We start from the raw sequence: 25844 nt of genomic DNA on the forward strand, positions 1-25844 counted from the left end.
AGAAATGGCTTTTCATTTGGAAGAGCTGTTTCTGTGAAGAAACTGTCATCAATTTTTAAGAATAGCTATAGCAAAGAAGAGAGATTAATAGAGTAAATATTAGACTAGAGATGCCAAAAGTGTGGCATGCCCACCGCCACTTGGCAGTCCTGGGTCTCAGCAGACAGAATCAATCAACTGTGGCACTTTCTCAAGAAATCCAGATGAGGCTCCAGATAATTTTTCAACACAGCTTCTAAGCAATCACAATACAGAACCTATTCCCTATTCCTGTTCTAGAAAGTACTGGTAAACTGTGTATCTCTCCACTATATTTTGAAAAAATTTTCCTAGCTCTTTTCACTGCTGTAGGTTCCCACTGGAGTTAAAAACAAATGTTTCTTGGGGAAACCAAAGCTTCAGGAGTAGACCTCAGGAAAAATTCAAGAATGCTGGACCCAAAATTAAGAAGCCCGAGCTGTAGCGCTGTTTCTGTTCCTCACTACCTGAACATCACTGGACAAGGCACCCTAACTTCTGCGTGGCTGCTTCTTCACCAGTGAAAAGGAATTTATAACAAGGCTACTTGTGGCTCTAAATACAGTCAATCTCATTATTCATAGATTTGCACTTGTGAATGCTCCCATTTACTAAAATGTAAGTCCCAAATCAATACTTGGTAGACTAATATGGTCATTTGTGGACACCCACAGTGCAGAGAAAAATTTGAATCACTTGATGGTCAAGTTCCCAACTGAAGTCAAACAAGGAGTTGCTCTGCCGTCTTGTTTCAGCTCTCATACCGTAAGCGGTGACTTTTCTGTGATCTATTTAGTGCCATGGTGTTCACATTCTTGTTCTTTTTGTTGGTTATTTCACCATTTAAAATGGCCCGTGTCCACAGAGCTGAGTGCTATCTTAGTGTGGCTAAGAACAAGAAGGCAGGAATGTGCCCTAAAGAGAAAGGATGTGTGATCAGCTTTGTTCAGGCATGTATCAGAGTGCTGCTGATCATGAGCTCAAGGTCAATGAATCAACAATGCAGGCTGCTGTAAATAAGGTATCTTTAAACAGAAACATGAGCTTCCCTGAGGGCTGAATGGTAAAGAATCCACCTGCCAATGCAGGAGACCCAAGAGATGCAGGTTCAGTCCTTGGGTCAGGAAGATCCCCTGGAGGAGGAAATGGCAACCCACTCCAGTATTCCTGCCTGGGAAATTCCATGGGCAGAGGAGCCTGGAGGGCTACAGTCCATGAGGTCACAAAGAGTGGAACATAACTGAGCGCGCAAGCATGCACAAAGAAACCCACAAAGAGTAAGGTTGTATGTTCACCAACTGATGAACAGGTGACTGGAGAGGCTTGCAGGAACCTAGTCCTGGAGTTCATCCAGGAACAACGCTTCAGGACTTGCTAATTCTGTCTTCTCTCCCTGACAGTAATATAAAGAATGTGGTGAAGAGCTCCTCTGTCCACCAACTCAGAGCGTTCTGAGTAGCAGGGTCATGAGCACAGCTCCTGTGGCAGTGGTCCCCACCCTTTTTGGCAGCAGGGACCGGTTTCACAGAGGACAGTTCTTCCATGAGCTGGGGTGTGGGGAGGGCGGTTTCAGACGCTGCGCGTGCGTTACGTCTACTGCGCACTTTGCTTCTAGTCTCCTGTCGCTGCTGATCTGACAGGAGGGCCAGCCCGTGGCCTGGAGGCTGGGGGCTCCTGGTGTAAAGGACCACCCGCAGCCCGTGAGAACACCCTGCATGCCACCAAGCTGAAACGCAGTACCTGCAAGCAGTCGAGGGACGTGCTGACCACCCGGGGGGACCTGGACTGGCAAGCTAGCTCGAACGGAAGGAAGTACTTGTCAGCTTCTACAAAGTTTGCCTTGGGCGGAGCGGCAGCACCGAGCCTAGGAGAAAAGCAGGAGAGGGCCGGAGAGGGGAAACGAAAAAAAAAAAGCTTGCTTTTGCTACTCTCCCCCACCACTGTAAGTTCCGCTCCCACTTGCAATAGTTTAATTAAAAGTGCCTGCAAACCGCATCTGGGGGGCTAGACAGGGAGGAGTTTAAAGACACGCATTAGGGGAAAAACACACCAAGGCGCCACACACAGAGAACAAGGTCTCTGATGACAAGCTGTCTCGTCAGCAGCCTGGCGCGGATCCCGGATGCCACGTCAGAGCTGCATTTCTGAAGGGGGGACTCTGGCCTCAATACTCTGAGGATGAGGGGCCGTCCCGCAACAGCACATGCTGTCCTCCTGCCTGAGGAAGCATGAAGAGCCAGGGCTCTGCCTCCTCTGTCAAGGGAAGGTGGTTGCTGGTGCTGAGTTGCTAAGTCGGGTCCAACTCTTGGGATCCCAAGGACTGTAGCCTTCCAGGCTTCTCTGTCCATGGGATTTTCCAGGCAGGAATACTGGAGTGGGTTGCCATGCCCTCCTCCAGGCAATCTTCTCGACCCAGGGATCAAACCTGCATCTCCTGCATTGGCAGGTGGATTCTTTACTGCTGAGCCACAGGAGAAGCCCCAGAGGAGAGGGTAAGGAAGGTCAAGTTAATGCTGGTGAGCCTTCCGTGGGGGCTTCCCAGGGGGCTCAGTGGTAAAGAATCTGCCCGCAATGCAGGAGACTGGGGCTCAATCCTTGGGTTGGGAAGATCCCCTGGAGGAGGGTATGGCAACCCACTGCAGTATTCTTGCCTGGAGAATCCCATGGATGGAGGAGCCTGGTGGGCTACAGTCCTTGGAGTTGCAAAGAGTCAGATGCAACTTAGCACCCACATGCACACACCCTCTCCTCCAAATGCGCAGCTGTTAGCCAGCAGTCTGTTAACTTGGCATCAGTACAGACAGATACAGAGTCCTGCCGTGTGCCCAGCACTGTGCTGGGACAGTGTGTGCCCCATCCTCCACCCGGGACCAGGAACAGGAGAAAACACGCAGAGGAAGGCGCTCCCGCGGGCCCCGCCAGTTCCCGTCACACTGCACATCAGCACGGAGAAGGCGCCCGGGCTCACCTCTGCTTCTCTATTTCTGCTTTAATTTCATCTGGTGGGGAAGAAGGAGAGGCGTGTTAGGAGCAGGTAATGTGTATATAAAAGAAAACAAACAGAACAAAATACTGAAAGCTGTCCGAGTAGGGCGATGATGATCTTTCCCACATTTTCTATGGTAAGTGTATATACTTTTGCTTTAGCATTTACAAAAATTGTGGTAAATATGCTCACACAAAATTTACCACATTAACTATTTTTAAGTGTACAGTTCAGCAGCATTAAGGACATTTCTCCTGTGTATAATTATGATTTATATATATAATTTTATAATATATATACATAATTTTTATGAGTTAAAATTAATTTATGAACCTTTACCATGGAGGGTACATCAACTACACGGTTATGGTTATGGATATAGTGTCAACAATCAGCAATCACGATCTCAAAGAGAGAGTCTTATTTCTAGGAGGACACGATTTTGCGCCACTGAAACAAGAACATCCTATCTAAACACGCTGGTTTCCCCCACATCCACTTGGTCGAATGCATTCCTACGTGGTGTGCTTGGCAGGCTCATGGTATTATCAAAGCAGGCCAGTGAAGCTGTTCCACCTGAATTCCATGTATTCAGATAACCTCCAAAAGGCCAGCCTTCTTTATACAATCTCTTGTGAGCCAGTGGTCTAGACGCATTAGTTATCCTAGCAACCCTAGAACACAGTGCTGGGAGTAACAAATTGCCTCTCCCTGGACAACTACATTCTAGACTGACTTTTAGGAAGGGAAAACCGAGTAACTGAACTTTACAAGAAGTGGCAATTTTAACCCTTCGAGCCAATCTTTCAACGTCCTCTTTCTACACACGTAAGAAAGCAGAAGAGAAACATCCGGATGACTAATATCAAACATCTCGCTCAGGGACCATAAGGCCTGTGACACACTGGGTCAGCTAAACAGAGCTCCGTGGTGTGGTTCCTGCCCCTCTAGGACAAGAATCCATGAAGGAGCAGCTTTGGCCTCCTCTAGCTGAGGCCTCAGGCTGTGGGAGTGGCCAGAGAATCCAGCCCAGGAGGCTGGTGGCCAAGCTTTCAGCTTGCAGAAATCAACATGACACAGCCTGGTGAGGTGAAAGTTAAGAAATGGGTTGGCAGTTCTGGCAGAACTAGGTTCTGGCATGGATATCTCGCCGCTGAATGACACCAGGTGGGTTATTAAACCTCCCTGAATCTTGATGTCCTACTCTAAAAAACATGCGCTCCATATGCTCCAGAGACTGTAACAAGGCAGGTGGGTGTGGGTAACCTTTGAGAAACCCGAAGTGGTCATGGCTAAGGCGGTGTCAAGCATACACCAGTGGTCAATAAATGTCAGCTCTCTTAAGACAGGAGTCAGTAATAGTGCAAAGTCTCTACTGCCATTGCTGAACTACAGAGAGCCAAGGGAAAGAAGACAATTAGGAGAACATAAATCATGGAAATGGCTGACATTCACAGGGGCATAGGCCTATCTGGTCCTCCTTATGCCTCTGGAAGACAAGAGGCTCATCTCCTAACCATGTGCAGGTGGGAATCTGGGCCCAGAGAGGTGAAGTCACCTGCCCACGGTCACAGCCAGGAAACGCCACTGCAGCACTCACGGCCCGGCTGTCTGCTCCAGAGAAGGAGGGAGGGGGAAGGGGAGGAGCAGATGGCGGGGCACACCTGCTCTGGTTTATTGCCCCACGTTTTAATAAGCCCTGCTCTCCTAACTGCCAACTGGGCAATTAGCAGCAATAAATAAGCAGGCTGGAAAGGAGGGAGACCTGAGCGGGGTGCGGCAGCTGCAGCTGCAAGGCCAGGCTGTCTTCCTGGGAAATGCTTTCTGGGCATCACTGTCCTATACAAACCCCTCGGGTCATACCTCCTGGTTCACTGATGACTTTGGCACCAGCTCACCTTCTTCTGCTCTGCTCCCAGGCTAGGTTCAACAATGACCATGACCAACCTCAACGACACCATCGCTGGTCAACTCCCCCAAGGTTCCACAACATCCCTTGGAACCTTCATCTCCCCTCATACATCCGATCTGCTACACCCCCACCCCCACTATGCAAATCCACAAGGCCCTCCCCCTCCCCCCAAAGCCAGCCCGGAGGTGCTGGTCACACTCTGAATCTTGTCCCTGTCTGGAACTGCCAGCTCCTCCCTGTACCTGCCCAGCTCCTGTACTTCCAGTTGACCTACTAACTGCCCCAAGTAGGACCCTTCTTTGGCCTGTCAGACCTGACTAGACCAACTTGTCAGCTTTCCCTTTCTTCATTTTTCCAGGACAGATCCCATTAGCAGGATTGTAATCTGTTGCTGTTATTGTTCAGTTGCTAGGTCGTGTCCTATGCTTTGTGACCCCATGGACTGCAGCATGCCAGGCTTTCCTGTCCTTCACTATCTCCTGGAGTTTGCTCACACTCATGTCTGTTGAGCTGGTGATGCCATCCAACCATCACATCCTGTCGCCCCCTTCTCCTCCTGCCTGCCATCTTTTCCAGCATCAGGGTCTTTTCCAATGAGTCAGATCTTTGCATCAGGTGACCAAAGTATTGGAGCTTTAGCATCAGTCCTTCCAATGAATATTCAGGGATGATTTCCTTTAGGATAGACTGGTTCCTCTCCTTGCCAAACACCAAGCTTGTATGACAGCTTTCTGACCAGTCTCCACCCAATGACAGGCCTCTTGACAGCAGAGAAAGCCGGCAGGTCTCTAAAGGCCCTGACAACCAACCACAGCAGTACCTAGACACTGCTGGTTAAGCCCACCTTCTCTACCTCTCCACGAAGACTACTGCACATCGCATTCTCTCCTCAAATACCCTCTCTCCCCCTCTTCATGTCACCATTCCTCTTTACTCACAACCAATGAAACAGCCGATTTCATGCAAAATTAAAAGCCACAAGGAGACTCCTTCAACTTCCTGTTAGCCAATACATAAACTGTCCAGCCCGTACGCTCTCCTGCTGGAAAACAGTACGTGTCAAGTCCCTCCACCTTTGCAGCGTCCTGTCCCTGCTGCCTTCTGAGGAACTATTTAAACCTGACCACTTCTCACCACGGGGGACCACCCCCATTACGCCAAGCCAAGCTGTCACCATCTCCTGCCTGGACCGAGAGCCTCTTTCCTAACTGGTCTCATGCCTTCAACTTTCACTGTTCCTCATGGCCCACAGCGTTCTCTACACAGCAGCCAGAGGGATTTCCTTAAAATATAAATCAGATTATATCTGCTCAAAATAGATTATCCATAACCATTATAAAGTAAATCTGATAACGTCTGCTCCTTTGCGCAAAACTCCACTGGCTTCTCATCTCACACACAGTAAAACTCATAGTCTTGATCTTGGCCTCCAAGCCTCTGAAACATCTGGGCCCCTGTGATCCCCTCTGACCTCACCTCCCACCACCCGACCCCGGCTCACTCATGGCCAGTTCCTGTTCCAGGGCCTTCGCACCAGCTCCTCCTGCCTCCTGGAATGCCCTCCCGCCCCAGATATCCACAGGCTCACTCATCGATTCCTTCAGATGACTGTTCAAATGTCACCTCTTCCCTCGTTACCTGAAACTGCCATCTGACCCCTCCTTGTGATTCTTCACTACCTTACCTGCCCTGTTTTTTCACTTTACACCAATTTTTCTAGTCTTTCACCACCTTATTTACCACTTGTGACATACTCTTGTTTCACTTATACTCCGACTTCCCCAGCAGAACGTAAACTCTGTGACAACAGAGACTTTGGTCCGTTCTGGTCACTGCTGAATCCCCAGCATCTAGGAATTCCTAGGCACAGAGAAGGCGCTCAATATTTGTTGAATGAATAAACTGTCTTTCTTCTTAGTTAACCTCTCCCTCAGCTGGCTCCCTCCCCAATGATGTTGAAACAAGCTCAAGTCTCTTCTGCTGCTAAGTTGCTTCAGCCGTGTCCAACTCTGTGTGACCCCAGAGATGGCAGCCCACCAGGCTCCCCCGTCCCTGGGATTCTCCAGGCAAAAACACTGGAGTGGGTTGCCATTTCCTTCTCCAATGCATGAAAGTGAAAAGTGAAAGTGAAGTCGCTCAGTCGTGTCCGACTCCTAGTGACCCCGTGGACTGCAGCCTACCAGGCTCCTCCGTCCATGGGATTTTCCAGGCAAGAGTACTGGAGTGGGGTGCCATTGCCTTCTCCAAGTCTCTTCTACCTTCAAACAAAGATAAAAATAAAGCCAAAAAACCCTCCACGATCCACATCTCCCTCTTCACACCCCAGGCAAACCCCGGGAAAGAGTCGTGTCCGTTTCCTCACCTCCCAGACCTGCCCCTACCCATTCCAGTCTGGTTTTCACCTTCACTGTGCCACCAGCACAGCTCCAGGTGAGGTCACCCATGACTCGCAGGGCTCAAAAGCTGATGGGCAGTTTTCCAGTTGCTGTCTGACTTGACCTCTCAGCAGCAATTGACCTTACTGACCTCCCCTCACAGAAATCTACTCGATTTAAGGGCTTCTCTGGCGGCGCTGGTGGTAAAGAATCTGCCTGCAATGCAGGAGACATGGAGATGCAAGTTTGATCCCTGGGTTGTGAAGATCCCCTGGACAAGGAAATGGCAACCCCCTCCAGTATTCTTGCCAGGAAAACCCCACGGACAGAGGAGCCTGGCAGGCTGCAGTCCGTGGGGTCATGAAGACACGACTGAGCGAGCCTGAGCACACTGCACAGCTGGCCTCGTAAGCACACGTTCCCATCGGCCCTCTGCTTCCCGGCCCATCTCTCCTCCGTTTCCTTGGCACACTCAGCCTCCTCTGCCCAGCCAGGCGGGCCAGGCTCCTGGGGCCCAGGCTCTCCAGGCTCCTGGGGCCCAGGCTCTCCTGCCTTTCCTTCTCTGCAACACTCAGCTCTTCCTCACTGGCATCCGCAGCCTTGCCTGCCCCTTCAATTCCCCCCTGGGCTCGGATGACTCCCCAGTCCTCGTTTCCGGTGCAGGCCTGCCTCAGGAACATGAAGCTCATACGTTCATCCAATATCCCAGTCCCAACTCAGATCAAGCTCCTCCACCCACCTCTCTCCAGATGGTCTTCCACAACCATCTTAAGGAACTGCACCACCATCCAACCAGTTGGGTGAGTCACAAACTTAAGTCAGCCTTACTGATCCACATTTTGACGCTGTTATCCAACCCCACATCAGGTGTTCTTAGCTTTACCTTCTAAACCAGTGGGGAACACTTCCATTCTACTCTGCTTCTGTCGTCACTACTCTAAGTCTGGGCCACCAGCGTTTCCCCCCGGATGATGGTAACTGCCTCCCTCGTGGTCCCTGGGCAACCTCTCCAGGTTTCCTCGAAGATGTTCTGAACCTAATGGCTCAAATGATCTTTCCAAAATACTAACCTCTTTATCAACTTCTTCCCTGTTTAGAACTCTGGGGTATTATTTCACTGCTATTGGTCTAAAAATCAGACTCCTCAGCACAGCCTCCAGGGTCTTGCGTGCCGGGGCCCTGGACTGCCTCTCCTGCCTCACCTCCAAACCCTCTCCCCCTTCACCTGCCATGCCCAGTCACACAGTGGCCTCCTTTAGTTTTTTTTAATTATTATTATTAAAACTTTAAAAAAAAAAAAAAAGAAACTCTTAAGGTAACTGTAGCCTCACAGGCAGTTGTATCTGTTCGTTTTCCCAAGCTGTCATATTCCTCTCTGCCACAGGGCCTTTGCCTATGCTGTTCCGCCCCTGCTGCCAAAGTGCCTCTCACTCTAACCTCTTTAATTTTTGTTTGTTTATCATTCAGCTCTCAACTTCCTCAGGGAAACTTTCCTTCATACCTTGTCCACTTTGCCTGTGGGATCAGGTTTTCTCCTTCACAGGACCTGTCACATTACTGGTATGACTCAGAAAACATGATTATTTGAACAGACCCCTTCTTCTCCATTAACTCCAAGTTCCGTGAGAACAGGGTCTTTGTTTTCTTTGAGTCCTGACAGCAGGTATGACACCCAAATAAATAAATACCTTCTAAATGAACGTCACCCTGGTTCAGTCAAAAGACAAAAGGACTGTGTAGAGAACACACCGACCGTTCCTGGGGAACGAGGACAATCTTAAGACGTCTAGGTCCTGGCATAAGAAGGCTGTTCTACAAGTCTAGAAAACCTAATGAAATACAGAATAAAAAAGCCCAAAGACTCATTTGCAACCAAGACAGTAATCCCAAAGAAGCTTCTTATAGAAAGACTCCAGGAATGAGCTAGTAAACATGGAAGTATTTTCTAAGATAACCTTGCTGGAAAGAAAGTTAAGTATTTTCCTGGCAGGCCCCCTAGGCCTGGTGAAAATGGTAAGAATTAAACACAGTTCTGAGCTATTTATATGAGAGACTCTATGTACTTGCTGATTAAGTACACGTTTTCCAAGTTTGCGCTTTTCCATAAAGAATGATCTTACCGTTTTCCCCAGCACCGCTTACAGAGTCTCCCCTGAGATTTACAAGTACAGGGCAGAGCTCTAAACTCTTCCAACTACTTGCCTCGCTGGTGTTGAAATGTCGGAGACCAGCAAAGACGTCCATAAACCAACTAATAAGGGAGGCAGAGAAGAACAAGCATTCAGTTCCTTCTCCTTTAAATACAAGTAACGCCAATGCCTCTGAACTTCGGTGGGTCATTTGTTAGGTGCCAGGTACGTTGTCAGTTACTTATTGTATTAGTTCATGTAACCTTTACAACAATCCTGTGACACAAGTATTATCACCTTTCTCATCCCAGGAAACCAAGGCTCCCAGAAGCTAAATTATCAGTTCAGGACTACAAGACTAATCAATATGCAAAGTTTCAAACACAGCTGCCAATGAATTTTCTGCCAATCCAATAAATAAATCCTTTTCAATAATCAAAATCCAACTTTTAGTGCTGCTTCTAGACAGAGGGCCTCCTCCTGTAAAATAATCATAAAGCTTTTCAACAAAAAGTAATGTCAGTTAAAAAACAGTCCTACTATTTCTCAAAATTTTTATAATCCACAGAACTCATAAACAAAATGTCTAATCAAAACACCAGACTTTACTAACATTAAAGTTATTCTGTATTCCAACTAAAAGCCTTACTTTATGATAATTTAGGGATTTTTTTATATTTTTCAAATTTTGCACTTATATTCCTTCTAAGGGTGAGAATAGTTATTCTGAACACATCAAAGTTAGAGGAACAACAGCGTACAGGGAAAAAAGCAGCTTACCGTGTTATACGATCACGTGAACGCTGAATGTTTTGTATATTAACACGCAACTGAAGTCTATGACCCCCGTAGAAGGAAGTGTGTTTTCCCAGGTGGTGCTAGTGACAAAGACTCTGCCTGCCAACGCAGGAGACGTTAAGAGACGCAGGTGTGATCCCTAGGTCAGGAAGATCCCCTGGAGAAGGAAATGGCAACCCACTCCAGTACTCCTGCCTGGGGAATCCCACGGACAGAGGAGCCTGGAGGGCTACAGTCCACAGGGTCGCAAAGAGTGGGACACAAATGAAACGACTTAGCATGCATGGAGAAGGAAATGGCAACCCACTCTAGTACTCTTGCCTGGGGAATCCCATGGACAGAGGAGCCTGCCTTTGCTCCCCTGGCAGGGTCAGAAAGAGTCAGACATAATTTAGCAACTGAATGAATGAATGAAAATTTATGAATGTACTCCCTTAACTGGCTTCTTCCTAAAGATATTTAAACAAGTTTGAGTTTTTCTGTCTTTAAAAAAAAGAATAAACCAGAGCACTCCTATGATCTACACTTCCCTCCTCCTCTTCACAGCAAAGCCAATCTTTGGGAAAGGGTTGTGTGTTGCTCACCTCCCACTCACACCTCAGCCCACTCTGGTCTGGTTTTCACCCACATAATGCCACCAAAACAGCTCCAGCTAAGATCACCAATGATCCACATGTTTCTAAACCCTGTATATTAAACAGAGTTGCAAGTCTAAAACTGGACTTTATGATTTATATGTCAGCTGCATGCTGTACTTGTTGCCCACCTGGCTGGGCAGATGTGGGCAAGTTGCCCTTGAGCCTTGGTTTCCCTTTGCCTGCTTGTATCCAAAGATGGACATCAATTACATGTCACAACTCTAGAAGGAATAAGAGGGAGTTTACTGCTGATAAAGAGACAGAGGTCATACATCAGAAGGATTTCATACCTTAAATGAAGCCTATGGGAAACCAGCTCTTTACTCTCATTTCTTTCTTCCTTCTAGTCCCGAAATTAAACCAAATATATATACGCAGTGAAAAGCTGCAGAGAACAAGCTGTGATCTTTTTGATTACAGGCTTTCAAATACTACATCTCAAAATTCAATTCAACCGTACTCAAAAAATACGGTCTCTTTACTTACTGAAACATTACCAAACCATCACCGCATAGAAACTTCGCCTCAATATAATGCCTGTTTAAGGCTCCACTGAGTAGCTCATACAGCACAAGCGCTTCCTTACGGAGAAGCAATGGTGGTGATGGTTACCGTGGGCTCTGGAGCCAGGCTGCCAGCGTTCACAGCCTGGCTCCACGGCTTTCTGGTTGAGTCAGCTGGCCAAGTTCTTTAGGCCTCAATAAGGACAACAATCATAGGAACTAAACTGCAGGTAGAGCACGTGGCACTGCGCCTGGACACAGAAATGCTTAGTACATGGCTGATGTCACACAGTTACTATATAACATGTGATTTTTAAAAAGTCACTCACTTGACTGGGTAATAATGATGCATCAACGTTAGGTTCATCACTATAAAAACGTCCACCTCTGGTGAGGGATGTTGGCAACAGCGTGTGTGTTGGGGGGAATACGGGAATTCCTTGTACCTCCTGTGCAATTTTGCTGTGAACCTAAAACGGCTCCAAGATTAAAGTCACTGAATTTCATACAAAAAACATAGGTATGTTTAATGACAGCGGGCAGTTACAGAGCACTCAGCCCTCACATGGCACTTCGTGGGTATTAAATGATGAAATAAGACACTCCATCTCCTATACATGAAGAGTAATGTTAGAACAATTCAGTTCAAGTTTGGAGATTTCAGAATCTTCCCACACCATTTAAAAACGCTCAGATTATCTTGTCAAGTCTCTAAACTTTATAGTTTTTTTAAAAATTTATTTTTAATTGGAGGATAATTGCTTTATAATGTGTTGGTTTCTGCCGTACAATGTGAATCGCCCTTCAGGATACGTATATCGCCTCCCTCTCGAGCATCCCATCTCCTACCCCCCTTTAGGTCGTCACAGCACCAGGCTGAGCTCCCCGTTACACAGCAGCCCTCCACTAGCTTCTGTGTACACGTGATAACACACGTATTTCAATGCTCCTCTTTCCCAATTCGTCCTATCATCTCCTTCCCCCACCGTGTCCACAAATCCATCCTCTACATCTCTAATCCTGCCCTGCAAATAGGTTCTTCAGGACCATGTTTCTGGATTCTATCACAGGGTTTAAAACCAGAAATATAAAAAGATCATGGGAAAGAATAACTCAAGTAATGCAGGTGTGAAAGGAAGGTTTAAAAATGTGATTATATGCTCCAACTGGAGGGGTGAAAGGTTCGCGATTATTAACACATATCAAAACTTCACTATGAAAGTAAAGAGCAACAGCATCCCGGGGGTGATGAATACTCTCACAGGCTCTTTTGATTTCTCAATAAAGGTTGGAGGGCCACGATTTTCTAACTGGGCAGACCCTACCCATGCATTTGGCCTTTAGTGAGGACGAATGCTGTTCAGTTGCTAAGTCGTTATCCAACTCTTTGTGACTCCATGGACTCCAGCACACCAGGCTCCCCTGTCCTTTACTAACTCCTGGAGCTTGCTCAAACTCATGTCCATTGAGTCGGTGATGCCATCCAACCTTCTCATCCTCTATAGTTCCCTTCTCCTCCTGCCCTCAATCTTTCCCAGCATCGGAGTCTTTTCCAATGAGTTGGGCCTTTGCATGAATCCCTGAGATTACTCCAAACCTATTCATCCTGATCATCACTGCTTTCACAAGGAACAACCCCTGTCTTCACTGAGCTAGGCAAGTTAATACTCTCATAAACACAGCCTTTCAGTCATGTAATTACATTCTTGTTTATTGCATCTACAAACCAAATAGAGCAATAAGTCATTCCTGAATGAAGAAGCAACCTAAGCTAAGAACATCAAGCCCCGTGCTTACCGTGTCTGTGGTTTGTCACAGCTTCAAACAATAAAAGTAACCAGCACAGCAAGCCTATACAGTGTACCTACTGCACGACGAGTGTTGTGCACATGTCAGTTAACTTCATCTTTGTAACAGCCCCAACGGGAAGGTGTAACATCTGTCCAAGATCACAAAGATAGCAATTGGAAGGCAAGGGATTTGAAGCCAGTCCAGAGAACACACTCCAAACCCCTACACTACACAGCCCCCGCATCCCCCATTCCCTCCCCCCAGTACACCACAACTCCTGGAAGGTCACAAAAGCTGTTTCCAGGAACAGCTTCTATTGGTCAACATTTCAACTTTGAGTGGTCACTTACAGTTCCTCTTATCAAAATGATAGGTAATCTCTACACTACTCGCCGCCCTGCAATGCTTCTTACGCACAGCAATGTTTCAGCCACTTTTCGTGTGCGTGCTCAGTTGTGTCCGACTCCTAGCGACGCCCTGGACTGCAGCCCTCCAGGCTCCTCTTCCATGGGATTCTCCAGACAAGAACACTGGAGTGGGCTGCCATTTCCCGCTCCAGAGGACCTTATCGACACAGGGATTGAACACGCACTCCTGCACTGGTAGGTGAATTCTTTGCTGCCGAGCCACCTGGGAAGCCCCCTTCAGCTACTTTTACTGGACACAAAACTGGGCCTTGAGGTGCAAAGTAAAGTATCACCAGACCCTTTGCTGTATCTTTCTTCTGCAGTCCTTTATTACTTAACAGCAATGACACACAAGTACTGTCTTAGAGAAAAAAAAAATGATCAGTTTAACTCAACACTTTACACAGGTTACCTTATAATAACTACTCAATTTGATGATGAGCTACCATGACAATCAGCTATTCAGTCAACCTGTGTCAATTACTTCCTTTATAGGTTATTTTTTTCTTAAATAACATTATATGGGATATTTTATTTAACTCATCTATATTGTTTGACAAGAAAAATATTTTTAATGGAGAATTCATATTTTCAGAATAGGCTATTTCTTACAATTCACTACCAAAATACTGAATGTGTGTTCCACAATTCAGCTTGGAAAATCCTGGAGTTCTCAACAAAGATATGATCTAAAAATATCAAGAAACCTCCCAATGTTAAGGCTCTTTTACAACCCATGTGATGATTTTATAAGTAGGTTCCAACAAAGTGATATACGATTTGGTGAAATTTTGATGTAAAGTTTTCTGAAGGGTGAATGAAAACTTTGCCAAATAACGATTTTCAAACTTCTGCAACAATTCACTTAAAGTAACAATGAGAGGATAGAATGCAGGCAGATTTCAAAGTGGAGCTGTAAATATCCGCTTTCACCTAACTGCTTTGTAGGGTTTATCCTGCATTCCTGATAAAACAATATCCAACAGTTAGCCTTGGATTTCTGAATAAAAAAGCTTTACAAATCTAAATCTCAGTGAGTTCCTTCAACTGATCCTGAATTTCACAAGACTAGCATCTGTTCCCAGCAACAACCACCTTTGTTATCAATAGTTCTTGATCCTTGAGGGTGTCTCAGACCCATGAAAGCTAGGGCCTTCCAGAAAAATAAATGCAAAGCTCACAAACCCATTCCTAGGCCGCAAGAAAAGACTCCCAGAGTTCCTCGCACCAAATGAAGGGAGAATAACCTCAAACTTCAAAAGGTGAAAAAAGAAAATCAAACTTTACATTTACTCAGTCACTTGTTAGGAAAACAGGTCTTTTTACAGATTTCAAAGCAAAGGCATTGGGACGGCGAATTAACCCGAGAGCCAACTCCGGTCAAATGTACTGATCCTCACTCCCTCTTCTGAAATTCCACATGGCGGATACTTCCTGACTTTCAGTACTTGGCGCAAATGTCCCTTTCCTCAGAAAGGACTACTTTCTTGACCATGCTGTCTCAGGCCCTCTTTATTACATTTTGCTCGTTTACAAAAAATTTTACAAAAGTAATTACAAAAAATTTTACAAAAGTAATTACAAAAAAATTTACTAGTACAGAAGTATGTATTAGTATTCAAAAATGTCTCATTAATCTTTAAATTTACTTATTTCGTCTCCTCTCTTAGATTATAAGCTCTGTAAGGGCAAATACCTTGTCTGTCTTCTTCCCTACTGTATCCTCAGTGCCTGGTACACGGTGGGCACTTGATAAATAAATATTTGCTGAATGACCGAAAACTAAAAGACAGAATGTTGATAATGGAATCAACTACTAAGGTTTTAACTAGGGATGAGCAAGACTTCTCCCTGTCGCTCAGTCATCTGTGGGTCCATTCAAATCAGTATGATCTACCGTGTGCCAGACACTGTTGGGGACCCTGCGGTGAATAAGACAAGTATCTCTGCCCTCACAGACCCTCTGTTTGAGAACGAGTAGATCTCCTGCACACTGCAGTATCTGGGAGGTGCAGGATAACCCTCTCTATAGTCCCTCCTGGAAGGAGTTATGGGAGATCCCAAATGAAAGAAAACAGTCACCACTTCGGCACTTACAAAGCAGGCCTCAGTTTTCCCTAAACCAGCTGGGCGGCTCTTCCCACCTGCCCATCTCACAAGGGACAACTCCAACCAGCAGAACCAACGTAAAGAAAAACTTAAAAGCAAGAGCTGCTGCTTCTGAGGGTGACGGCGGGGACGAACCAGGAAATGGGACGGCAGGGAGTCGTGGCAAGAACCCAGGGCTGGGAGGCTGGAGAGCCGGCCCTGATTGTCACCAACTTGCTGGGTGACCTTGGGCCAGTCCCGAGCTGCCAAGGTACCAGGTCCCCCCCGGATATAATAAAGAGACCGGGCGGGTGGGCCTTGGGGTGGCGGGGGGAAAGTGAAGCCCAGGAGGCCGGGCTAAGGCCGGGCTAAGCCCGGGTGTGGTAACGGCCGGCATGGGGAGGCCGGCGCGGGGCCGGGCCGGGGCGGCTCACCCACCGAGCGCCACCTGGCAGGCCCTGCGCAGCTGGGAGTGCTGAGGCCGCTTCACCTCCTTGTCGGCTAGGATCTTCTCCAGGGCCCGGGACACGAACATGCTCTTGGTCTGGCTCTCCTGCATGGCCCCGGCCCAGCGGGGGCTAGCAGCCCCGCGGGCGGACGGCGCGAGCAGGCGGCCGAGCGAGGCTGCGGGCCCGGCGTCCCCGCCTGCACCAGCCGCGTCCGTCCGCGCCACCCAGTCAGGAAGCGACGCCGCGGCCACACGGCGCCGCCATGTTGGAGCGCGTCACGTGACCACGTGACCGGCGGAGCAGCGACGGCGTCCGTCGACCCCGTGACCTCTGGGGCGGGAGCCCGCGACAGGGGGCGGGACCTGTATCAGGGGCGGGGTCTGTATCAGGGGGCGGGGCCAAGTGGGCGAGGCGGGGGAAAGTGGGGGGAAAAGTTGCCTAGACAGTAGAAATGGGCGGAGGCGGGAGGGACTTGAAGGACAGAAGAAAAGAGGTGACAGGGAGGAGGCGGGGTGACGGAGGTGTGAGGAGAAAGAGGCAACGAGGAGCGTGAGGATAGGGGAGTGACCGGGTGGGTGATGAAGGAAAGAGAGGGAACTGGAGAGGAAGGAAGAGAGAAGAGAAGACTGGGAAAAAAGGCGAGAGATGGCGAGAGAGGAAAGACAGGAGGCGAGGGACAGAATGGGGAGAAAGTTGGCGAGGGAGAGGTGATAGGGGAGTCAGGGCAAGTCAGGAGGAACAAACGAGAGGAAGCTGGACGAGCAGGTGAGGGAAGGGAGGAAGTGGGCGGGAAGAAGTGGGGGGCCTTGGGAAGATGGGGAGAGAGCAGGGAGCAAGAAGAGCGCTCAGGGGCAGAGCAGGGGCGTGGAGGAAAGACAGGGAGAGGGGCGTGAGGAGCCAGGGAGGGGAGTGGGACAGAAGTGCTGTGGCAGGGAGGTGGAGGGGAGGACGCGAGAAAACAGGCCGGGACAGAGAGAGAGCAAGGGAAGGCGGGGTGAGGCGTGGGGCGAAAGGGCGGGTGAAGGGAAGGCTGAAGCAGAAAGAGCGTTTGGAAGGAGGTGTGTTTATGCACGCTCTCCAAACAGGATTTCCCCACCCCAGTGGCAAGACACGCGCCTTCCATGCGCAGCCTTCCTGCCCCTGGAGTAGAGCCGACTCCTGGCTTTCCGTCCAGGTGCTGCGTCCCTGCACTGTGGTGTCAGGAAGGACCACCCCTGTGCACCTCCCCTTGGAGTGTATCCATCTATTCCCGTAAATCCCTGGTTCTTCTCAGTTCTGTGTCTCAGGCGAGGGTGGGGGGTGTTCGGGGGGTACTTGAGGGCATCAGACAGGGGAAGAAGGCAGACATGGCCAGTGTCACAGGCCTGCCAGGGAGGGTAGGAGACAGCTATTCTAGCCCACTCTCTCCCACAGCCAGTGATGTCACACCATCGGTGATCTCCACTGGACCCTCCCTTGAGGGGGGCCGTGGTGCTTCCGGGCTCATGCAAGAGCAGGGTCTTCCATGGAATCTTCTAAACTTCTGACGCAGACATGCTCAGATGTTCAGGTGTCAGCTCCAACATCTCAGGGAGGCCCTGTCTCCCTCCAGCACTTTCTGACCTTTTTCCCTAGTTGACTTCCTTGTCTGACCAGGGTACAGGCCACAGCGGGGCAGGCTACATCTCCAGGGCCTTCCCTGGAGCCAGGTTGCAGGTTTCATGGCCTTAAGTTCCATTGCCATCTCAAGACTTGGCAGCTCCTCAGGTCAAGAAGTAGAGTCTGTACAGGATGGATAAACAACAAGGTCCTACTGTTTAGCACAGGGAAACATACTCAATATCCTGTGATGAACCATAATGGAAGGAATATGTACAAGTATAACTGGATCACTTTGCTGGATAGCTGAAATTAACACAATATTGTAAATCAACTATCCTTCAATATTTTTTTTTTAAAAGACTTTCTGGAACAGAGACAAGTTTAAAATGAATAAATATTACCTTAAAAAAAAAGTCTGTTTCTCTACCCCCCTGGACTAGTCTCATGACTTGCCTTGACCAATGAATGTGGTGGAAGTGAGGCTGTGCTCTTCCAGAACTTGGGCATCATGAGATCTTCAGATGGATGTGTAGAAGCATCTGGAAGAAAGAGCCCATGGAGAGAGAGGCTCATTGTCCCAGTACTTCTGGCTGAGTGCAGCCCCAGCTGACCTACCACCAAAATTCAACAGCTTGAGAAACCCTGGTGAGACCAATAGAGGAACTGCCCAGCTAACCCACAGATTCGAGGAAAACAACAAATGACTGTTATTGTAAGCCACTACATGTTGAAGTAGCTTGTTATACAGCAGTACGTATATCACTGAGACGCTCCTCAGTCCTCATGTGTTGAATGAATTAGTGAATGAATGAACGCATGAAACTCAGAAGAATGCAGTGCAATCCACTGAATGACAGATGTTTTGAGCCCTCCCCATGTGGACAAAGTCAGGCCACATCATTCCCCGGCTGAAAGCCCTGCAGTGACTCCCTGTCACTCTTGGAATTGAGTCTAAGTATCTCAGTGTGGCTGACTTCTCAGGCCTCATCTCTCTCCCCCTTTCCTCCTCATCAGAACTCTCCAGCCATTCTGTGTTCCTTTTTGTTCCCATCCAGAGCTTGGCTTAGGCACCTCTGTTCCTCTCGATCAGTGCTTCTCCGTGAGGCAGTACCACCCTCAGGGGAATTTTTGGAACTTTGTGGAGGAAGTATTTTTATTGTCATGATAGGGGAGCTGGATTGTTCGTCTGCATCCTGCAGAGAACTGGACAAGCCCAGATAGCAAAGAATATTGCATTATCTCATGTGGCTAGACTAGACACTTCTGGAAGTGAAAAACCTATAATGAGGTGAAACTAGAACCTATATCTGCTTTACCTATAAACACAAAGCATTTTTAGTATGGTTTTAATATATATTGAATTTTCCAGGAAGGCAACTGTGTTGGTAATTCAAGGGAACACTGTACTTTATCTGGAACATGACCAAATGCCGTTCACCATTTCAAAACCACATCACCAACGTTGAAGTCAACTATCATATTTGAGTTTCCAAATGGCACCCTGGCATTTGGAGCTGTCATAATCCAGGGGGTTCGACTTTCAGGTTCCAGCAGCTGACTGCTTTATCTCTTAGTGTAATTGAGCCTGAACATTTATACATTGAAATAAAATCTGCAAATTATGCATTGCTTTCCTTTTGTTTCGTCTTTACTAGGTCATTATCTTTTCCAAGAAATTATGTGTGTGGGAAGATTTCATTATCTATGAATTTCATGCCAGAATAGTTAACAGAGGTAGAGTGGGCATCTATGCAGCTGGAGACATGGTCTGTCCTGTTCACGTCTCTGCACAGAGCACACAGGAAGTGATCGATAACTGTGGGGCAAATGAATGAAGGACAGAATGAAGGAGGCTGGACTGGGGGCCACAGAACTTAGTCATTTAATCAGCAAGTTATGGGAGAGGTGGGGTAACTTCTGTGTTTCTATGGGTGCAATAATCATCCCCAAAGACATCCGCCTCTTAATCCCTAGTGAATAGACTATGTTAGAAGGCCAAAGGGACTTGGCAGATGTGACAAAGTTAGGAGCTTTTTGTTTTGTTTTGAGTTAAAGGTGTTGAGATGAGGAAATTATCCTGAATGATCTTGTTGACTCAGTGTAATCAGGAGCCCTTAGTAGGGGGACACAGAAGCGTCGGAGTCAGGAGGAGATGTGTTGTTGGAAGCAGAGGTTGGGGTGATTGTGGGGCCACAAGCCAAAGAACACAAACCTCTAGAAGCTGGGAAAGTCAAGAAACAAGTGCCCTGAGCACCTGCTCAAGGAACACCACCCTGCTGATCCATTTCACCCTTCTGACCTCCCAAACCCCGAGAGCATACATTTGTGTTGCTTGCCTGGAGAATCCCAGGGACGGGGGAGCCTGGTGGGCTGCCATCTATGGGGTCACACAGAGTCGGACACAACTGAAGCGACGCAGCAGCAGCAGCAGCAGCAGCAGCAGCAGCAGCAAGCCACTAAGTCTGTGGTCATCTGTTACAGCCATTACATTTGAATTTCAGCTAAACAAGCAATCCTGTTTTTAGTATAAATAGGTCCCATGCGATAACTGGGACATAGTTGTATTTTGAAAAGTATTCGCTGTCTACCTGAACTTTAAACTTAACCAGGCACATTGCATTTTGTCTAACCATCTTCCTCCCAGTTCCCTTTGTCCAGTAGCCGTGTTGAACCCATGAGGCACTCCTTGGGATAGGAGTTTTTCTCAGCAGAGCAACAACAGAGAAGGCGCCTGGGTCCCTGATGTTCTGGAGAGTCATGCCAGTCCTGGGGTGTCATGCCAGTCCTGGGGTGCCATGCCAGTTCTGGGGTGCTAACTTTTACATGAGATAGAAGTAAGCACCTTTTCTTTTCAGTTCCCTACCTGTTGCAGCTGAGTCTAGTCCTGATGGATAAAGTTGGCAGCCCATGCCGTCTGCTTTGACTCCCGCTCCCCTCTGAGTAATGTCTCGACTTGGTAACAAGTACCAGTCATTTAAGGCCCTTGGGGCTGTGCCTGCCGTCGGCCCTTCCAGCTGCCAGTCTGGTTTCTTCCCACGATACACAGCCTCTTTATAAACCCAGACGTCCTGGGTGTTCCGCCCCCCGCTCCCACAGTGCCCTTGTGTGTCACTGCTCCCCTGGAAACAAATTTATTTTCCGTGTTTACTTTAAGGCAAAACTCCAGCGCAGCCTCCTCGACGCCTGTCAGCAGGGCTGGGGAGGGGGTTCAAGGCACCATTTGGTTGGGGCCTCATATTTAGGAAAAGCCTCAAATGTAGATTTTCAAGATTCTCTGGTATTCTCTCCAAAGGAGGTTATGTATACGGCAATTGTATTCTGGTTTTTTTTTTTTGGATTTTTTGGCCGTGCCCCGAGGCATGTGGGATCCTTGTTCCCTGACCAGGGATCAGACTTGCACTCCCTGTATTGGAAGCACGGAGTTTTAGCCACCAGACCACCAGGGAAGTCCTACTCTCCTTGTTTGTGTCCGTGTGTCCAGCTGCACTAAAACAGTGTTAACTTTCCCCATATAAATATTTAAGACACCGCAGTTGTGGGGTTTTGTTGTTTATTTGTTTGTCCCTGGATCTTGGCTTGGGGTCCCTGAGAAGAGGACCCCAGGACAAGGATTCCAGTGTGTTTGGGAGGTGATCCCAGGATACAGCAGCAGAGGAGTGACGATGGAGCCCAGACAGGTGTGCTATCAAGCCCATTACCACTGAACACATCTGGGGCTCCATCCCACGGGCAATTCTGGGAGCCAGGGTGGGCATGCTGCAGAGTTATCCCAGCCTTGGGATGGGAGAGCCAGGGTGTCCACGCACATACTTCCCACCCATCGTTACCTAAAGGCTGCTTCTAGGGGCATCAGCTCTGACACCGTGTCCTGCTCACGAGCCCCAGGGCTTATGGGAAGCAGGCTTTTGCAGCAGAGGTGAGTACCGGGGGCAAATGGCTGGGGCACTGACAGTGTTGGCTACATGCTGCATTGGTATTTGTTTTGTTTTTAAATATGCCAGCCTCTTGGCCTGAGTGGTCTCTGTGGACACAGATGTGTGCTTGGCTGAGCCTGGGACAGACCAGCAGAGCCAGTGGGTTGACATGCTGGGGAGAGTTACCCAACAGTGAACAGACGGCTCTGGCCGCACACGCAGTCGTGGCTTCCTTCCCTCCCCTGTCTCGCTTCCCCTCTCTCCTACTGATACTTCCCAAATAAACCATGTGCATCCGAATCCTTATCTCAGAATGAGTGAGCTCCTGGAGAACCCATCTGTGGTAGACAAACTGGTAATTCTCCAAAGATACCCACCCACATGCTAATCTCCAGAACCTGTGCCTGTTACCTTATGTGGCCAAAGGGACTTTGCAGATGGGAATAAACTGAGATTTTTTTTTTTTTTAGTTTTTATTTTATATTGCAGTAGAGTTGTAACTCTGTCTTCTACCAGTATGGGCTTCTCTAGTGGCTCAGTGGTAAAGAACACCCCTGCCAGTATAGGAGATTCGGGTTCGATTCCTGAGTTGGGAAGATTCCCTGGAGAAGAAATGGCAACCCACTCCAGTATTCTTGCCTGGGAAATCCCATGGACCCCAAGGACTGGCAGGCTACAGTCCATGGGGTCGCAAAATAGTCGGACACGACTTAGCAACTAAACAACAATAAGTAGTTGATTAACAATATTGTGTTAGGTCGACTTCCGTGGCTGTCCAGTGGTTAAGACTCTGCACTTCCAATGCAGGGGGCGGAGGTTCGATCCCTGGTCAGGGAACTAGAATTCCACATGCCGTGAGGTATGGCAAAAAAAAAAAAAAAAAAAATGATGTGTTAGTTTCAGGTGTATAAGCTGAGAATCTTGAGATGGGAAGACTATTCTGGATCATCTGTGTGGGCTGAATATAATCACAAGAGTCCTTATAAAGGAAAGAGGGGGTTTGAAGAGTCAGAGTCAAAGCCAGAGAAGGGAGAGGTGATGACTAAAGCAGAGGTCAGAGTTATGCCCTTGCTGGCTTTGAAGATAAAAGAGGACCACAAGCCAAGGGATGCGGGCTGCCTTAGAATGTCTATGGCAAGAAGACAGATTCTCCCCTAGAGACTTCCGAAAGGATCACAGCCCTGTTGACACCTGGAGTTTGGCCCAGTCAGACCCATTTCAGACTTCTGGACTCTAGAACTGTAAGGTAATCAGTTTCTGGTATTATAAGCCACTAGGTTTGTGACAATTTGTTTCAGCAGTCAGAAGAAACTAAGATCTAGACAGGGAGTGTATCAGACAAGGTTCTCAATTGTGAACAATAGTACTCATGCTAGATAATTTAAGCAGAAAAGGGTTTTGTTAAAATACATCAAAAAGCTGGGACTTCCCTGGCAGTCAGGTGGCTAAGACTCTACGCTTCCCTCACACGGGGCATGAGTTTGATCCCTGGTCTGGGAGCTGAGATCCTGCACGCTGCACTGTGTAGCCTAAAACATGAAAGTGAAAGTGTGAGTCGCTCAGTTGTGTCCAGCTCTTTGTGACCTCATGGACTCTTTACTGTCTGAGCCACCAGGGAAGCCCAAAACATTAAAAATAAGATAAATCAAGAAGCTGATGCAAGCTCTGGGAGGGCCAGAAAATCAGGTTTGGAGGCTCTGCAGCCGGATGCAGTGTCCACATTTCATTTCTGGGCTACCCCAGAAAGATCCCCTGCCATCATCCTGGATACACGCTCCATGGACAAGGCTGGGCATGGGTGCCATTTCCACGACCTCCACTTCTGCAAACTGCAGGCCTACTCTTCTTGGATGGATTTAGGTATACCTTCCTCACGGCACTCACCTCCAAACTGAAGGCTGGCATGGGTGTGACTGGTTAGCAAAACCAAGCCACACAACACAAGGGAGGCTGGAGATCAGTTTATTCATCAGCAAAACGGGAATAGTAGCAGTGCCAGCCTTGTGGGTTTGTGTGAAGATGAGTCAGTGTATATAAAGCATGTAGTTCATTAACTCGCACATAGTAGGGGCTCTGTATTTGCTCTTACTCAAAGGGCCAGTTTTTAACTTTCTCAGTAGATAGTGGGTGAAGAACAGTTTGAGGTTTGGATGGGACATAAAAGAGGAGAAGGCAAGGTCTCCCAGATCTTATATTATCTTCTACTACAATTAGGAGTGGAAAACAAGACCCGGTCAAGGATGAAACAACCCAAGAAATAAAATATCATGGATATAGGCGGATCCATAAATACAGAGTATAGATTAAGGGTTTGCAGGCACTGGGGAGAGACAAGGTGAGAAGTAACTGTTGAATGTATACAGAGTTTCTTCAGAGGGCAATGAAATGTTCTGCTATTAGATTGTGGTAATAGTTGAGCAAGCCTGTGAACACACTAAAAACCCTTGTCTACCTGAGGTGGGTAAATTGTACAATAAATGAATTAAAGTTCAACAAAGCTGTTCTAAAAGTAAAGAAAATACACTGGAAAAATAACCAACAATGTAGAAATAAGAGAATTAATAGTGGGTAACACACATATTCGGAGAAGACAATGGCACCCCACTCCAGTACTCTTGCCTGGAAAATCCCATGGACGGAGGAGCCTGGAAGGCTGCAGTCCATGGGATCTCGAAGAGCTGGACACGACTGAGCGACTTCACTTCCACTTTTCACTTTTATGCTTTGGAGAAGGCAACGGCAACCCACTCCAGTGTTTTTGCCTGGAGAATCCCAGGACGGGGGAGCCTGGTGGGCTGCCTTCTATGGGGTTGCACAGAGTCGGACACGACTGAAGTGACTTAGCAGCAGCAGCAGCAGCAGAAGCAACACTTCCCCCAGGTCACACTGTTCTAAATGCTTTGCTTAAATTAGCTCAACACTACCCCAGAAGATGGGGTCGAAAATTGCAGGACATGACTGAGCAACTGAGCACACACACCCCAGGAGATATGTGTGGTAACAGTACCTCCTTTATATAGAAGAGAAAACTGAGGCTTTCTGAGGTTTCTTGTCCAAAGTCACACACAGGTTCACATGAGCGCTGGGGTTTGAATCCAGGCTGCCAGTTGCCCAGAGCTGAGCCCATCTCTACAGGGCACTGTGTTTTAAGACGTGGCGGCTTAGTAGAGTGACTCGGCAGGAGTTTGAGAGAGCCACAGAGGAGGGAGCGAGGAAGCTTTAGCCTAATCTAGCCAGAGGATGGCAGCCAACATTTCCTTCTGTCCCATCGCACTGTGATTCTCATTTGGTTCCAGCCACTGGGAACACTGCAGCGAACAAAATACCCAAGTCTTTACCCTTACTGAGCTTAATTCCTTTTTTTTTTTTTTTTAATATTTATTTGGCTGTGCTGGGTCTTAGTTGCAGCATGTGGGATCTTTAGTGCAACATGCAAACTCTTAGTTGTGGCCTGTAGGATCTCGTTCCCTGACCAAGGATAGAACCTGGGCCCCCTGCATTGGGAGCATGGAGTCTTAGCCACTGGATCACCAGTGACATCCCTTATTGAGCTTAATTTCTAATGTGGAGAAGCAGATAACAAACACGTAAACTAACGTGCTGGGTGTTGGAAGCCTTATCTGTGTCACACTTTAAATTTTATGGCACCCGCTCCAGCACTCTTGCCTGGAAAATCCCATGGACGGAGGAGCCTGGTAGGCTGCAGTCCATGGGGTAGCTAAGAGTTGGACACGACTGAGCGACTTCACTTTCACTTTTCACTTTCATGCATTGGAGAAGGCAACGGCAACCCACTCCAGTGTTCTTGCCTGGAGAATCCCAGGGACGGTGGAGCCTGGTGGGCTGACGTCTATGGGGTCGCACAGAGTCGGACACGACTGAAGCAACTTAGCAGCAGCAGCAGCTGTGGTGGCAGGTTTAAAATATAGCCACAAATTCTTTGAGACTCTTCCCATTGAGAGGTGAGATCTATGTCCCAACCCTTGAAACTGGGCGGGCTGTTGAGGCGGTGATCAATTAATAGAGTAGGACAGAAGTGATGCTTTTGTGTTTTTGAGGCTAAATCATAAATATTGGTTCGGTTTCCACTCGGCTCACAGGGACACTTGTGTGTGAGCCCTGAGTTGCCATGTAACCAGGCATGCTGCCCTTGTCCACCATGCTGTGAGGAAGCCCAGCAGCCCATTTGGAGGGCCCAGGTGGAGAGAGGGAGACCCTGCCCCCACCCCCGGCCCCCTGAGCTGCTCTGGCTCCC

The 25844-nt window shown here is 48.0% G+C and overlaps 1 protein-coding gene across 5 annotated transcripts in view; it reads right to left on the reverse strand.

The window, feature by feature from the left end:
• ARFGEF2 (ARF guanine nucleotide exchange factor 2) overlaps positions 1-16426 on the reverse strand; it is an 83726-nt gene extending 67300 nt beyond the window's left edge. Inside the window, exons 1-3 of one of the 5 annotated variants that reach the window (XM_086331486.1) lie at positions 16084-16426; positions 2987-3017; positions 1759-1882 (exon numbers count right to left, since the gene is read on the reverse strand). In XM_086331486.1, coding sequence (XP_086187612.1) covers positions 1759-1882; positions 2987-3017; positions 16084-16204 — 276 coding nt within the window. In that variant the 5' untranslated portion in view covers positions 16205-16426. Of the gene's footprint in view, positions 1-1758; positions 1883-2986; positions 3018-15654; positions 16043-16083 lie in introns of those variants that run through there. The other 4 variants (XM_086331488.1, XM_086331487.1, XM_086331489.1 and 1 more) reach the window with 4 other exon arrangements.
• Between the last annotated feature and the right edge of the window lie 9418 nt (positions 16427-25844).

The sequence above is a fragment of the Bos grunniens genome, chromosome 13, assembly GCF_055505025.1.
Source record: "Bos grunniens cultivar Pamir isolate PY7600 chromosome 13, Bosgru_T2T1.0, whole genome shotgun sequence".
Classification (NCBI taxonomy): Eukaryota; Metazoa; Chordata; class Mammalia; order Artiodactyla; family Bovidae; genus Bos; species Bos grunniens.